Consider the following 15,929-nt stretch of genomic DNA (forward strand, 5'->3'; position numbering starts at 1 on the left):
AATACCCCTGTTTCCCAGCTTCTCACAATGAAACTATGTGATGAAAAGTGGTCACATAAACTTTTACAAATTTATTAAAGATTCAATTATGAGAGAAAGTCAAGTTTAATGTCATATGATATCTGTATTGTATGTCACACAGTTCAGGACATTATTTATTGAACAACCCTCGTAATGTTCCGTGATCTTATTCAATGTTTTTGGTTTTGTCAGGTCATGTTCTTCACTTTGTCAACGTTTTGTTTCCGTATGTATGAATCGATTTACAAAACCTCGGCCTTAATTTTTTTTTTAGATGCAAAGACAACTGAATGGAATATGGGATGAACATGATGGTACAGATATATATCCATGGGTTTTTTTTTAATCTCTGTCCAACAAATCAATCGTATATTTTCTTCTCTTTTTTAGACGCCACTGCTCCTACACATCACAAAATATTTTAATATACAATTGTACAATAATCAAAAATGTTTTTTGTTTTGAAGATGTCTTTATTTTACAGTACTCGTATATATAAATATCTTAAAAAGTGTTAATCGTTTAATTATTTATTCCATATTTAGATTTAATCTTCCACAATTCTTATATTCCATGAATCAGAACCGTATTTATTTTCAGCCTTACAGGTATACGTCCTATTGTAATCGGGTGTGTCACCGACCTGAATATTCATCACCAGGTCTCGAGTTGAGAGTATATTTTGAAAATTTATGTTTTCTTTAAATTCAAATCGATAACCGTCCACTGTACCTCCAAAGGTCTGGTTCTTCACAGCTTTATCCTTATTCCAAAGTAAATATCCCATAATCATGTCAGCACCATTATGTCTTAATGGCTCGTACCACGTGATATTAGAAACCGGATATGAGTCCACTGAGCAGATAATTCCTCTTTTAGCTGAACTCTTATCCAAGGCAATTTTGAGATGATCCTTATACATTTTTGTTTTAATCATGTTGTCTTCTTTCTCCATGTAGATATAAAGTGATGGCGGACCTATAATTAAAAACGTGGAAGAAACGGAGAAAATACGTTTAATGCAAATAGATTTTATCAGGCCTATGTTAGGAACTTGCTTGAAGAAACACTGTGTAGATTGTTGGGTATGCCACCATAGCTGCTCAGTATCCTTTAACTAAAGTTAACTTTAAACAAGCCTCTAGTATATATCAACGAACTGCTAAACTATCCAAAATTCTGAAAAACTGAGTATTCCAATGTCTACGCAGGGTTCCAATTGCCAACTAATATGGTCGCAATGGAGTCTGAAAAAATTTTAATTGACGCCTGATTTTTTTCCATAAGTCGCCAAATTAGCGACAGTTTAAAATTAACTTGGCCGGATCTTTTAACATTTTTAACAATTTCATTTCACGAAGAAACGAAAAGTGTTGAAAAGAAGACAAATTATTTTTAGCAATGGACATTTCGTGATTTCTATGGCGATTTCTATTAACTTTTTCATTTGGCACCTAAATAAAACTATGTAGCGACTAAAAGATTTGCACTGATGGCCAAATTTTTTGATAATTTTTTTTTCATCAAATTTCTATCTTAATTTTAGTCACTCAGCGGCCTGCTACTATTGATTCACATGGAACAAAATGTTGAAAAATGGAAAGGAGTTTAATAGAGGGAAAGAGCTGGCAGGGCAGGAATGGATCGCGTTTTTTCTCTACATTTTGTGTTGTGTTTACTAATCATATATCTGAGCATTTTTTGATAAGTAATTTTTAATTTAACTACAACTTTTAAGAGTCTACAGACGAATTCCTCGGTACATGATCAAATCTACTACTCCTCCCTTCGGGCATTGTAGAATTTGATCACGTGACCGACTTCATGTCATACCCTAATGAAATCTAAAATAATATCTTATTTTCTCAAGTACTGAGTAAGTACCTGAAGTTGTTAATTCGATTTTTTTAGTTAAATATATCCTGAGAAATGTTGCAGTAATTTCTGGGAAATATATATGGCGTTTTTGATTTATGTACCACTTTAGTTTTTCAATAAAGTTTGATGTTGTATTTTAACTGCATTTTCACATCTTTGTGTTGTAACAATATTGTGGCTGGGAGACCACTGGTTTGAATCATTTATTGAACTTAATTTCTAGTCAAGCTTTCCTTGATTTTGGTATGTCTCCCAGCCAAATTCTTTTTTCAATTTTCTTAAACAAAAAATCGTCAATTTTTCAACTTGTCAATATAACCACATTTACAGTACATGTATTTTGGAAACATGGAGCTGCTATGTTGCCTTGGACTGCCAATAAGATTTTAACATAAATTTGTTTATTTTCATTCCACAAGTTCCTTTAAAGAACAGCGTAAATAGACTTAACTTTAAGCTAGACAAACATACCTAGGACTTTTGTTTCAAATGTTTGATTGCAAACTGATCTGCCGGAAATTACACTTTCACAACGAAATGTTCTAGGCACACATGATCTGGATATGTTGCTTATTTTCAGTTCTTCCCCAGTGATATCTAGAACTGAAAAAAGGTCACCTTAGTCTATACATGTTTTTTAAACCTGTTTAATGAAACGTTTAGGCTAAATAACACTAAAACATTCCAAGAGAAAAGAATTTTCAGACCATTTTTGAGAGGTTTGTGTCTGAAAGTGATTTTTCATGTATTTCAGACTTAACGCATAGATCTTTATAGTTTTAACATCGGTTTTCAAAAGGAATCGATATACCTGTCTGAGATATAAAATCAAGAAAAAGAATTTCAAACTTCGTTGTTCGTTCGAAAATTTGATTCATATGAGCCTAGTATTACAAATATAACTAATCCTGAGTAAAGAAAACCTTTTCTTCCAAAGGAAATTGTTCGAGGCTCTTTGTTTCAATTTAGCATAAATGACCTGTACAGATATACAATAATTTGTACAAATATACATATATGTATGGAACGCCATGGCTGCCTTATGTTAGAGGATTTTATTATATGTTGTGGGTCTATAATTATATGCTGTGGGTTTGTAATTATATGCTGTGGTTCTTTTATTATATGCTGTGGGTTTATAATTATATGCTGTGGACCTATTATTATATGCTGTGGGTTCATTATTATATGCTGTGGTTCTAAAATTATATGCTGTGGTTCTATGATTATATGCTGTGAGTTTGTAACTATATGCTGTTGGTTCATAATTATATGCTGTGGTTTCATTATTATATGCTGTGGGTTCATAATTATATGCTGTAGATCTATTATTATATGCTGTGGTTTCATTATTATATGCTGTGGTTTCAATATTATATGCTGTGGTTTCATTATTATATGCTGTGATTCTATAATTATATGCTGTAGTTCTATAATTATATGCTGTGAGTTTGTAACTATATGCTGTTGGTCCATAATTATATGCTGTGGTTTCATTATTATATGCTGTGGGTTCATAATTATATGCTGTAGATCTATTATTATATGCTGTGGATCTATTATTATATGCTGTGGTTTCAATATTATATGCTGTGGTTTCATAATTATATGCTGTGAGTTCATAATTATATGCTGTGGTTTCATTATTATATGCTGTGGGTTCATAATTATATGCTGTGGGTTTATTATTATATATTCTGTCGGTTTATTAGAAACTAGCTATTCGAATCAGGACTTCTCGTTTTTGGAGTTTACTTGCTCAAAAATGGCGGCAACTGCAACAGGCCTAACCGTAATAGGAACAACTTTATCTTTTTAAAAAAAGCTAGCGCCGTAGCAATTTTTAAATACAGAAAGGAAGATCCGTGGTCAACTAATTTATTTTGCTGAAGTCTTTAATGTTTAAGGAGTATGAAGTCTGATGGTTAGAGTAATCTTTTGTGAAGTGTACTTTATAGAATTAAAATTATATTAGTGTGGAAGTGCATTACATATCAATCGCTTATTGTGTCTTGCCAATTCAATAAACTTTGAAAACAAAAACAAAAAAAGAAATTGTTTATGAGGTTGACGGCATTATCCAGGAAGGTGGTAGAACTCGCAAGCTAGATGTCTAGAATCTTTGCATTATATGACCTAAGTTTTTTTCTTGTGTAGTTTACATTAAAGTGTAAGTTACACTGTATAAACAAACTTCAGAATCAAACAGAAAAGACCCGTGTTACTTAAAAACACAACGAAATTGTTATAGTACAATCTATCAATGGTGGTTTTCACTGACAGCTAGACCGTGTGAAGTTTTCCCAGAATGCCCGACCATGAAGCCGCGCGCTAGCAAAAAAAAAACCTCCCTTGTCTTTGTTTAGAACAATCAGATAATGACTCGGGCTTTTCCGTCAGAAGAAAGGGAAAATTTCAAGTATTACAATTATATAATTATAGAACCACAGCATATAATAAAATCCTGTAACATAAGGCAGCCATGGCGTTCCATATATATGTCTGGTCAGGTATTCATACATGTGTTTTCCTTCTTGTTATTACTGGCAAACCACCGAATATCCAGGTCAGAGGTGTAGTTTAATGTGACGTCACACCGCAGACTTCCGCTTTCCCCTTCCACGAGATCGATCTTTGTTGTCTTTCCATTACCATGACAAACCTCTGTTGGACCAATCAGAAAACAGATGTGTGCAATTATGAAAAACAAAAAAGCATACATTTCTTTTGATTGAAGTCACGTGTTTGATAATCATCAAAATAAAAATACTAGTAATAATAATGTTGGCAATACAGTTTTAATATAATGAAAGGATGTTTGATAAATATTGAAGCAAAATGAAACTGAAATCTGAATGAAAAACCAATTTCAGACTACTTCAGAATTTCTAAACGTTAACCAATAACAATCCATAAGATTAAGCTGATTTGTATAAAGAATAATATTGATTTTTTTTTTTCAAAACACAAACACAAACCTTTCACGCCATCAGTTACTCCCCCTGTGTTACGTCTCGTACTCTGACAGAAACAAACAAATGGAAAACAGAACAACACTAACACAACCAGCAGACACCACATTATTTCCACAAGTCATAATATTTCCGTGAAACTAGATTCTTCTCGATTTGGGATCAGTGTAAAAAGGCGCGTAGTGTGTAACCGGTTATTTGTCGGATTAAGTAAGATGTACGATAGACTAACTACTTAGATTTAGTACTGACATCCGGTGTAAGTCCTTTGTTGCATTACACTGCCAAGCGTCCCCGATTTTTGATTTAGTACAAACTTCAAATGTAAATAACGGGAAAGGGAAATTATGAAAACAAAATGCTGAATACTGATAAACGATTTGTGTTAATTTCCTTCAGTAACATGTTCTGCCTGTTCCCCATATTATGCAGAATTTTATAATATTTTATGAATAACACAGGAAACTTTTATTTCTTTTACTTTTACAGTCTAATTGCTTCAACGGCGTTTCTTAATGGATTGTGCAAAGTAGCTTTCGTTGAAAGCACAGATTGTTATGTATTTTTTTTAATAAAAAATGTTTCATAATCGGAATAATAGAGACATTCTGGAACTGAAGAATTTTTCAGTGTAGATACGCCGGGGGTCATTTTCCTCGTTTATTGAATATTTACTGCATTATTTAATATATGTAATTTGATTCGCTGTCATATATTATCAATATTATATCTGTGTGAAATAAAAAACAAATAAATCTATTCGTCAGAGACGAGCGAAAAAGTAACACCAAATTTACTATATAATTCTTAATAGACCTTTTTAATTTTGTAATGGTAAGAAAAAATATGAAGCAGAATTTGTGCAAAATCTTAGTACGTGAAAAGAAAAAAATCCACTTGCTGTAGCCTTCAACTCGACATTTAGATACGACGACGCATTGTCAACTGAAAATGGTAATTTCCATTCTTAGTCAGCTTGAAGTAAAAGATACCACAGAGTCTGACACATCTGTTTCATATTTGGATATTTTACTCGAAAAAGACGCTAATGGTAATCTAACAAACAAGCTCTATGATAAACGTGATGACTTCAACCTTTCTATCGTCAACTTACCTTACTTATGTAGCAATATACCTTCATCACCTGCATACGGAGCAGAGCAAACACGGACCTCCAAAACATCAGAGGTGGGATCAGGTGTCATGGAGGAGTGAGCAGCCCCTGCTGACCGGTCACACCCTCCGAGTGCTCCTTGTTATGATTGTGAAATAACGAAAAAATCCGCCGTCAATTCAGATTATAAATAATGGACTAACAAATAGTATGAAAAACGTCAGTCAGCATTTGACTCAATTGTTAATTGGTTTTGCTGACAAGGTCATTTTATCGACCATAGAACTTACGAAATTATGACTTTAAACGAGACTGCTGATATTCTTGTTTCATCAACTTGTTTTTCAATAATTTACCTCGTTTTAAAAATTGTTCATACGTAGAGCATGCTCTTGCGTATCGAATCAACTGAGATGTATTAACTCCGTATGCAGTTGATGAAGGTATATTGCTGCATAAGTTGATGATGATGATGATGATGATCCATAATAACCTCAGATTCTATGGATTTGAATGCATTATAATGGCTGAATACCCAGTATATGGAGACATAATCTTCATGGTTTAGTCTTAGTACGTAAGAGCGGAATGTATCCTAATTTTTGACCTTGACCCGTCCTTGAAGAATTATCCCACTTTGCTTTTAATCAAGAAAAATCATTTTATAAAATCTATCTGGTGAAAAAAAGATTTTAATCGTTTTCTTTTCTTAATAATTACATGCATCTTTTCACCATAACATTTTTTGATATTCATAGTATTGATATTGCTTGTTCCCATAGATCTCAATGCACTCTTAATGAATTACAGCTCGGGTAGTTATATTTTTGAAAGATTCTCCTGGTAAATCCTTTTCTACTCTAAACTACTTTGAATTAGTTTCAGAGTATTTAAAACTTCTTCGTGATGAACAAACAGGACTTACAATAGGTGTGACCGTTCACACGGGATGCTTACTCCTCCTAGGACCGTGATCCCATCTCCGGAATATGTGAGATTTTATTTGTAGATTTTTTTTATCATCAATCGTTTTTCTTAATCTTTCCATTTATGTGAACAAAACAGACACCACAAACTCTGCCACATCTGTTTTATAGTTTAACATGAAATGTAGCTAAGTACTATAGACGGTATTTTCAAACTAAGAACTAAACTGTATGAAAAAAGACGACTTCAGCTTTTAACTTCATCAACTTTCCTCATTTTTATTGTAAAATTTAACTAGAAATTTGTATTGTAATACTATAAACTGGTTAATCGGTCATAATTTCTTGTAGTTAACTGAATAGCAATTATTTTATTTTAATTGCCACCCCCTAGCCAGTATATACCTGTAGTAGAATGTTTTCTTTCAACTTTTAATCAAGCAATTGAGTATTTTCGCATGATCTATCAAATGCTGATACATGTATTTGTTATACATTTTTCTCTTTTATATTCTTCAGAGACCCTATCTCTATTTTATTCTTGTTTCATATGTTAGTTCAATTGTTAATGTAACAATTTCATCATCCATTATGACCTACTGATATTTTAAACTTTATCTAGTCTCACTGGTTTACCTCTTGTTCTATTTATCATTAATCAAAACAATAGCATTGTTAACCTTATCTGTGGTACAGGTATATCATCAGTACTGAAATATAGATTAATGTACGGCTTTGCACATGTGTTGCATCAGTATTGTTTAATCTTTTATAATCAGATATACTTGTAAAAAAGTTTTATTATAAACTTTTGAAGATTATTATTGAAAAATATCCTTGTCAACTTTTGTAGAAGCGAGAGGAACAAATAAATTAAAACTCGGGTATTTTTGTATATTTATTCTATCTACATATCAATTCAAATAACATTTTCTTTACATCACAAAATGCGGTCCAGCCGACCATTTTGCACTTGCAGAGTTCAACTCTGATAAACTGATTCTAAACGATATAGTTAAGTACCTTAAAATTACAAATTGTTCAGATTTATTTTAATTGTTTTTTTAATTCATTAAGTAACTGTGGATATTCGCCACTGCAATACATGGTTTAAAAACCACCGAAAATTTTCACATAATACTAATAAAATAAAAAAAAAAGTAGAAAGGCATGAATGCTTTTAAAATAGCGATGGATGAAATCGAATGAATTGGTATGACTGTTTTCTAGATGTCATTAACGGGTCGAAAGGATTCTCCATTTGACTTCCTTTCACCCTGATCGAAGTCGTGCAGAACACTATCCATCTTCTCACTCATGTCAATGGTCTCAATGCGGGTATGATCGTCAACCACTGCCCACGATTTCTCTCCACTTTTAAACCGTTTACTAACGAATACATATAAGCCCAAAATGATGCCGACACACCCAACGATTGTGCAGGCCGCGGCAATGGCGCCGATTGAACGTTTGCTCAATCCAGTTCTTTGAGGGATTTTATTGGACAGGGAGTTATCGGGGGTGGACGACACGGCCATCTCGGTGGTGTAAATATCATTTGTATGATGGATTGAATTTGAATGTCCATAAACTGTCGTTGGACTTTTCTGCGTTTTAGAAATTCCAGAAGATGAAGCGACAGGTGTGGTACCTGTGAATCTAGGTGACGTCCCGGAATACGATCCTGTACTAGGTTTTAGAGTTGTAGAAGTTCTATGACTTGGTGAAACTGTTGTACTCTCAATAAGCTGAGCCGTGGTTGATCCAATGGCAGATGTAGATGAAGTACTTTTTGGTGTAGCATGCACAGTTGATGATTGTATTGTTTGTATTGGTAAAGTGGTTTTATGTACTGTCGTATGAGTGCTTGTCTTAAATGAAGATCTCAGTGTTGATGCTTTGGTAGTGATACCTGATCCTGATATTGGCATTTCATTCGAGGTTGAAGGTGCAGAAATATGAATAGAAGATTTTGAGGATATTGTTGTTGACAAATGAGACTTGTATGTTGTTGATGGTGTTGCTTTTATTGAAGATGAACTTGTAGGGATCAAAGTCTTTGATTCTACTGTTGTTTGAATTGTCGTCTTTGTTGAAGGTGGAATTTTAGGCGTTATTACTTTAGAAGGTCCTGTTGTCGTTTGCATTGTTGCTTCTGTTAAAATTGGACTTTTTGTCGTTGTTGTTTTGGAAGGTTCTGTTTTTATATGAATCGTTGTCTTTGATAAAGGTAGACTTTTTGTCGTTGTTGTTTTGGAAGCTTCTGTTTTTAATGGACTCGTTGTTTTTGTAAAAAATGGGGCCTTTGTCGTTGTTGTTTTGGGTGGTTCCATTGTTGTTTGAATTGCTTTTGTTAAAAAAGGACTTTTCGGTGTTGTTGTTTTGGAAGTTACCACTATTGAAATTGGTGTCATTGTAGAAGACGGAATTTTTGGTGTTGCTATTTTGGAAGGTTCTTTTGTTGTTCGAATTGTTGATTTCGTAATAAGCGATTTTATCGTTGTTAATAATTTGGATTGATCTGTTGATTTAGTAGTAGAGAACGATAACATTGTAAGGATTGTTTCCGTAAGTGTAGTTTTAGAGCTAACGGTTTTTGTAGGTGTTTTTCCAGAAGTTTTTTGAGTTGTTATATTTTGGAAATTCATCCTTGTGGTTGTCTTTAAATCATTTGATGGTTTTGACGTTAATGTAGTGGAAAGCATTGTCGTTTCATGCAAAATCGATGATGGTTTGGCAATGTACTTTGAACTTGCTTGGTTGGGTATTGACGTTTTCCAAACGGTAGAGTGAGATAAAGCATTTGATGACTCTATAGTTTTCAATGTCGAAGAGGTGAAATTTTTCCGAACAAATGTTAAAGTAGGAAAAGATTCAGTTCTTTGGATTTTCATGTTATGAGTCGAAGAAACTTTAGATTTTGGGGGTGTCGAAGCTGTAAAATAATCGGTTTGTGAATTGAAGGTATTTGAAGGTATAGGACTAGTTACTGAAGGTTGTGAGATGGCTAACAAAGAACTCGAAGCTTTGACCTTCAAAGTATTTGCGAAAGATGAGCGTGTAGAAGTTGATCCAGATGTTCGGGGTCCAGACAATGAGGACAATCGACTCAATATTAAAGAAGATGTCGTTGTATGTCTCTGTGAGGCCCCAAATGATACATTATTCTGTGAAAAAGGCACAGGAGTAAATGGTGTACTTTTATGACCATCTTTATGGAGATGAAAGTTAAAAATCGATCTCCTAAATTTACTCTGAAATAAAACAGAAAAACACACTTGATTACTGTAGAAGTACTTTTTTCCGCGTGGTATTAATTTACGCTATGTACGTGGTCACAAATTTTCCGCGGAAATTTGTCCAAGCGTACTTAATATAAATGTACTTGGCATATAGTGACAATCTAGAAAATCCGCGTAATTTTCTACCCGCGGATTAAACAGAAATTGAGATTCCGCGGAATTATGACCCCGTGGAAAAAAGTACGTTTACAGTATTTACAGAAATGTGTGTTGATAGACTGTTGAAGGCATTAGTTTTGTTCTAAAATGAATTATTAATTTTATAAAGTGCTAAATCAATTGTGCTATTGAATTTTGGCTTTGTAATTTTACAAAGGATGTTCTGTCCAGGAACATAAAGGGGGTTTATATTTTAAGATGATTATCTTTGAAATTCTACTTATTCTACTTGTACTGTACCTGTGCATTTTGAGAAAACCTGGTTTGACTTGAAGAGCTCACAGTTAAACCTATTAAGGAAAGTGGGGAAAAAATGATTAAAATGATTTTTAAAAAAGTATGAGAGAAAAGTTTGCAGACATGTATAAAGGAAACATAATTTTACCAATGTAACATACATTTCAATCACTATCATTTAATATCGACGAATAAGTAAGCTTAGAAAATAGATAATCAAACAAATTATACCCAAAATAGAAATCCATATAATCAAAAGCTGTGAAATATTGATCATCATTCTGAGCAACAAGAAAAGTTTCGTCTTCTCAATAATGTAGCAAATTGATATAGCATTTCATCCACGCATTGTGATAGTATTTAAGTTAATAAATGATAAAGGATTTATCACTGGCATTCCAAAGGGTGTCCTATTGTAAACACTTTTGTTTATATTAGGTTAACAAGTTATACTACCTACTTGCATTTCATTATTCAGTGTGACATTTTGAAGTTGACATAATGCGTTCAAACTCAGTCGTTCATTCACACCCCAGAGATGATATCTGATTATTTTATCATGACAATAGCATTGTCATACAATGACTAAATAAAGGGTATCACGTGATGGCGACGATATTATGCTCTAATTTAAAAATAAAGTCTAGTAAAATACATCAAGTTACATTTTTTTTGTCTGATTAAACGTAGAAATTTGAAAGCATTTCTTGTTGTTGAGGAGTATCATGTTGTGTAAAGTTACAACATGATTTGTATTTACCTTCATCTAGTAATTTACAACAAGATTGGACGACAGATTGTTAAAAATAATATATATTTATAATAAAACTATCTATCGAAAAGAATTCATACTATACAGCAAAACGTGTTTAATTTGGACACCACTGATTCCAAGTAAGTAAGACAAGATTCCATATTAATCAAGATTTTAAAGAAGTGAATTTTTGATAACGTACTTTGAGTTAACACCTTATTAGACGAGAATACATAAAATTATATGTATGAAGTGAATTTTTTATAACGTACTTTGAGTGAACACCTTATTAGATTTCAGATTACACAACATCTGGATTAGACAAGATTTACTGCACCACATTTTAACGATTGTAATGTTTTCGTACTCATATAATGAAACATACTTTTCATCTTTTATCTTTTTTTTTTTTTGCTTGTTAATTAAATAATAAAATCAATCAATGACATGATACTTTTTAAAAGAGTTTTAAACAGTTGTGATTTAAGGCATTCTTTAATCTATTAAATGATGATAAGGCAAGTAGTTAAATTATTATGATAACCTCATAAGCCGCGTATCACAAAAAGTAATTTTCTCTGGTATGTTTTATTTTTCAAAATTTAATGTTAATTATTATTATACCTTTCATACTTATCAAATCCCTTACTGCAAAGTGCCAGTTTTACAGTCATGCTAACCTTAGTATGGGCTTCCCTGCGTCTTGCCAGCCACTCTGCTTTCTCCTTGGCCAGTTTCTCTTTATCAATGGTTTCAGGAACCTCCTTTCTTACACAGTACTGGATTTCTATTCGAAAAAAAAACTTCAGTGTAATTTTTAATCTTTAGTAAGTAAGTTTTCACAAAGATTGAATTTTAAAAGGTAAGATTGTGCAACTATCGGTTTTTCATGAAGTTCATTCATTCATTTTGTTGACAAAAAAATAGATTATTTAATTATAATATTTTTCCGTATATACTGTAGATGGTAAAATGTTTTCTCACCCGCCATGATTTTGATGACTCTCCACAATCTGAAGAAGATGAGCAATGACACACTATCCCTGACCACGTAACTAACGGGACTGAACGCTAGCGCCAGGTCAAGGCCAAAGGTCACAAAGATGATTACAGCATCAAATATCTGATGAACATATATGTAGAAGACATTGTGCAATGATTCACTATTCCTGACCACGTAATTAATAATTTAAACACAGAAAAGTACAACCAAAATATTTTGAAATTGATTTACAAATATATACTGGTGCCTTAAGATTTTCAATAAAAAAAAATAAAAATATCCAATTAAATTTCAAATTTTGAAGAGGAAGACAATATACATATGCTTTTGCTTTTACCTCCCACTTGTCATCAAAGAAGTGTTTTCCTTCTACTGCCATCTTCAAAACCACCTGTCATGAAATATCAACATAACAAACAGTAACCAAGCTCTAAACTCCTTTAAAAAGCGGATATTTGGAGCAGAGCATATACGGACCTCTAAAAATAAGGTACCTTTTTAATTGTCAAATGTCAACTTATTCATTTATGCATTAAATAATGTTTATAATATTTATATTTATGCATAATTTTTAAAATTTTTTAAAACTTTTTATATTCCTATAGAATTTTGTTATAAATGTAAAAAAAAATTGAAATTAGAAGCTCAAAAATTTAATTAATATATAAGTTCAATTACAAAGAGATTAAATCTGTTCCGCATATACAATTGATTTTTTCCTAACTAAAATTATTCTAAGAGACAGAAATAAACACTTAATGCTATACCTCTACCACGAAAAGGGAGATAATGGAGAGGGCGGCGTAGTGAAGTTCCTCCTCCAACTTCTCCTTCTTCTCCTCTTCCTCCTCGGGAGACTCGGCGTGCACTGTAATAAAGAAACCATTCCATTCACAACCATGAGTTATAAATTCCAGGCATTTTGACCTCATATACAGCTCTTAAACGGAACCAGTATGTTTATCTACTTTGTCTTTGATCATTTGCAAAAACATTTTGCTAAAAACATTCTGATTGTTCACATAAGTGCTTCGAGGTTAAATTAAAAAAACTATTTTTTTTATTTATAAAATCTTTTAATATTATTTATTTATTGGATATCGAGTCTTTCAACAATCTGTTGGAAATACAAACGGGTACCAATTACAGCTTATTTCTGTATTCATACCATACAAAGCAGAATTCATTTAATAAAACTTCTACATGAAAAGAAGTTCTAAATTTCTTGCTGTGACCTTCATTTCAACATTTTGATATATCGACGTTGTTTATCTATCAATAATATTCATTTTCATTTCTACATAGGTTCAATACATTAGGAAAAAAAACAAGAAATGACAATAAAATATGATAAATGTACCTTCAATGACATCGATGTCTACCAGCAGCACTACTAGTAGGAGGAGAACATCTATTATGATAAGAGCAATGATGATGCCGTGGGTGATTGGACTATGGAACACCTTCTCCATCTTCCTCCTGAAACTAAGTATGGAATAAAATCAACTCAATATAAACATATGATCTGCAAATTACAAAAGTTTGTGTCTGTGTGTCTGTAAAACACTCATTATCAGGCTTTTTACGAATACCATGCATCTTTCAGTCTCTTCATACGATTCAAATTGCGGAAGAATAATGGATTTTATAGGTACACCAATAGATATTTTAAGTACTAATGTTTTTACAACCTTGCAATTGGAAAATAACATTATAATAATTTATATATTTTATTTAAATAGTAACTTCCACCAAATTAAATTCTACAAGCTTCTTTTTAATTAATTGGCCTAATATTTAATTTAGAAAATCATAAGAAAAGAAAGTCGAAGCATTCTGGACAATCTCTTTAGAGGTTAACATTACTTAACAAACAAAATGTTAAAAATAGACTGATATTGATAAAATAGTTCCTCTTTTTTGATCAATTACCTGCTCCTCCCGTCTCGAAGATCTTCGCTTTGTTCCATTGCTCGAAATATACAACCTCACTCGCGTCTGGGTTTTTTTTTTAATTCTACAATTTCGTCAAATTCTCAGCTTCAAAATACACCTAGTATCAGAGGTGTTTCGGTTATTCTTCAGCAAAATTTGATCGTCATGTACTTGTTCGTGTCTGATCAAAAGGAAAGTGAATATAATTTTGTCTTCTCCTGTAATTTCTTTTTTTATTCTTTATTATGGCTAAAGAATAGCGAATTTTTTATCAGTTTCAGGAATTTTTACTCTTGAAATTTGAAAAGAAGTTGAAATAACAGTATGTTTTCTGCTACGTACTTAAACCCCTTTTAAACCTTTTTTTATTCATTAAGCTTTAAGAATAATCTATAATTTCAATCAAAGTGTTCAAAGCGTTTTTATCTACCAAAAGCGTACTTGCCTTAAAATTTCACTGAAAAATATAAATGTTTTCCCTGATCAAGAGACTTCACGACAGTGATTTTTACATACACACTAACCAGATATCACTTAGTGAATAAGTATGTTCATCACTAAGTCCGGGAGATGTACTCAGTCATTTCCCTTTATATCTATCGAGAAGATCTTAAGATTATTCAATACATGACTGTATCGTGTAACATCAGAACAGTCAAGTAGTACTTCTATATGGTTACATGAATCTGCTCGCCGATGAATCTTTTTTATTTTATTAATTTAGTAGTAACTACTTCGCATATTATGCATAGTTATTAAAGGGTCATGGACACAGTTTCAGCTGAAATTTTTCAAATTTGTTTATCCATTTTTTTTTTTACAAATATTTAACGAATTTAATTCTTATGATCATCGAAAATTTGAATTTCAGTACAACACAGATTTAGAGCTTCAAACCTTTGTCATGTAAACAGGGTCCTTGTCATGTTTTTGTTTACATCTTAGGTTAAATATACTTAATATATATGTTCGTCGTTCAAAACAGATTTTTTCAGTAAAGAAGTTAATTTTAAATACAAGCTCACTCCTCCATGGCACCTGATCCCACCTCTGATGTTTTGGAGGTCCGTGTTTGCTCTGCTCCTATTTTGCATTGTTTCATGAACTTTTGATCTTGAATACTGATCTTGAGTACTAGTATCTCCATATGTTTCATTTATAGTAATTTGTTGAATCTCGTTTTGTTATAAAGATGTTATTTTCTATATGTAAACAAAAACAGGGCACGAGCCTTGTTTATATAATGAAGAATTTTTAGTTCTGTATCTCCTTTGTAAGTCAACAAATGAAGTACAAATTTTTATTGATCATTAGAATTGCCTTAGTCAGGAATTGTATCCATAAAATTGGATTGAAAAAAATCAGTTGAAACTATGTCCAATTCCCTTTTAGACCAGGTTTGTATGAACCGAGAGGAGGAGGTAAAGGAGTTGGGGATGGGGGGGGGGGTGTTGTTTTGACATTATTTACTTTACAATAGAAAACATAAATAATATACAGACGTATCCCATTAATAATTTTGCATTTACCATTCAATGGTATTGTTGTGTCTCTCAAAATTAGATTTTATAAACAATTTTATTGTCAATCTAAAAGCCAATCTTAATGATAAACGTGATGACATATGT

At 32.3% G+C, this 15,929-nt stretch overlaps 2 protein-coding genes across 5 annotated transcripts; both read right to left on the reverse strand.

Moving 5' to 3' along the window:
- Positions 1–535: 535 nt before the first annotated feature.
- Positions 536–5,151, reverse strand: LOC134233842 (uncharacterized). Its single transcript, XM_062715893.1, has 4 exons — positions 4,878–5,151; positions 4,420–4,563; positions 2,371–2,502; positions 536–999 (listed from the first exon to the last, which is right to left on the reverse strand). Exons 1-4 carry the CDS (start codon positions 4,978–4,980, stop codon positions 569–571), a joined length of 810 nt encoding a protein of 269 aa, XP_062571877.1. The 5' UTR covers positions 4,981–5,151; the 3' UTR covers positions 536–568.
- Positions 5,152–8,048: 2,897 nt separating this feature from the next.
- LOC134233833 (voltage-gated hydrogen channel 1-like) lies at positions 8,049–14,507 on the reverse strand. Of its 4 annotated transcripts, none has more exons than XM_062715885.1 (8): positions 14,299–14,507; positions 13,727–13,851; positions 13,134–13,234; positions 12,704–12,757; positions 12,348–12,486; positions 12,044–12,150; positions 10,613–10,662; positions 9,964–10,078 (listed from the first exon to the last, which is right to left on the reverse strand). In XM_062715885.1, the coding sequence occupies exons 1-7, from the start codon at positions 14,334–14,336 to the stop codon at positions 10,657–10,659; spliced, it is 570 nt and encodes a 189-aa protein (XP_062571869.1). In that variant the 5' UTR covers positions 14,337–14,507; the 3' UTR covers positions 9,964–10,078; positions 10,613–10,656. The 4 variants fall into 4 exon arrangements, with proteins under 4 accessions (XP_062571868.1, XP_062571867.1, XP_062571869.1 ...); XM_062715886.1 differs by lacking the exon at positions 9,964–10,078 and adding an exon at positions 10,079–10,165; XM_062715884.1 differs by lacking the exons at positions 12,044–12,150; positions 12,348–12,486; positions 12,704–12,757; ... (1 more) ...; positions 13,727–13,851; positions 14,299–14,507 and adding an exon at positions 10,841–11,194 and having other exon boundaries at positions 8,049–10,078.
- Between the last annotated feature and the right edge of the window lie 1,422 nt (positions 14,508–15,929).

Source organism: Saccostrea cucullata, unplaced genomic scaffold, assembly GCF_032062105.1.
Source record: "Saccostrea cucullata isolate Sc308-1 unplaced genomic scaffold, CSIRO_AGI_Scuc_v1 ctg224, whole genome shotgun sequence".
NCBI classification, from domain to species: Eukaryota; Metazoa; Mollusca; class Bivalvia; order Ostreida; family Ostreidae; genus Saccostrea; species Saccostrea cuccullata.

Coding starts and splice junctions, on each gene's coding strand:
- LOC134233833 (XM_062715883.1), bottom strand. CDS start 10,889: ATGATGATCAATATTTCACAGCTTTTGATTATATGGATTTCTATTTTG. Junction 10,663..10,840: donor TATATGGATTTCTATTTTGG/GTATAATTTGTT, acceptor TTTCCTTAATAG/GTTTAACTGTGAGCTCTTCA. Junction 10,166..10,612: donor GGTTTTCTCAAAATGCACAG/GTACAGTACAAG, acceptor GTTTTATTTCAG/AGTAAATTTAGGAGATCGAT.
- LOC134233842 (XM_062715893.1), bottom strand. CDS start 4,980: ATGTGGTGTCTGCTGGTTGTGTTAGTGTTGTTCTGTTTTCCATTTGTT. Junction 2,503..4,419: donor TAACAAGAAGGAAAACACAT/GTATGAATACCT, acceptor ACCTTTTTTCAG/TTCTAGATATCACTGGGGAA. Junction 1,000..2,370: donor ATTTGAAACAAAAGTCCTAG/GTATGTTTGTCT, acceptor TTTTAATTATAG/GTCCGCCATCACTTTATATC.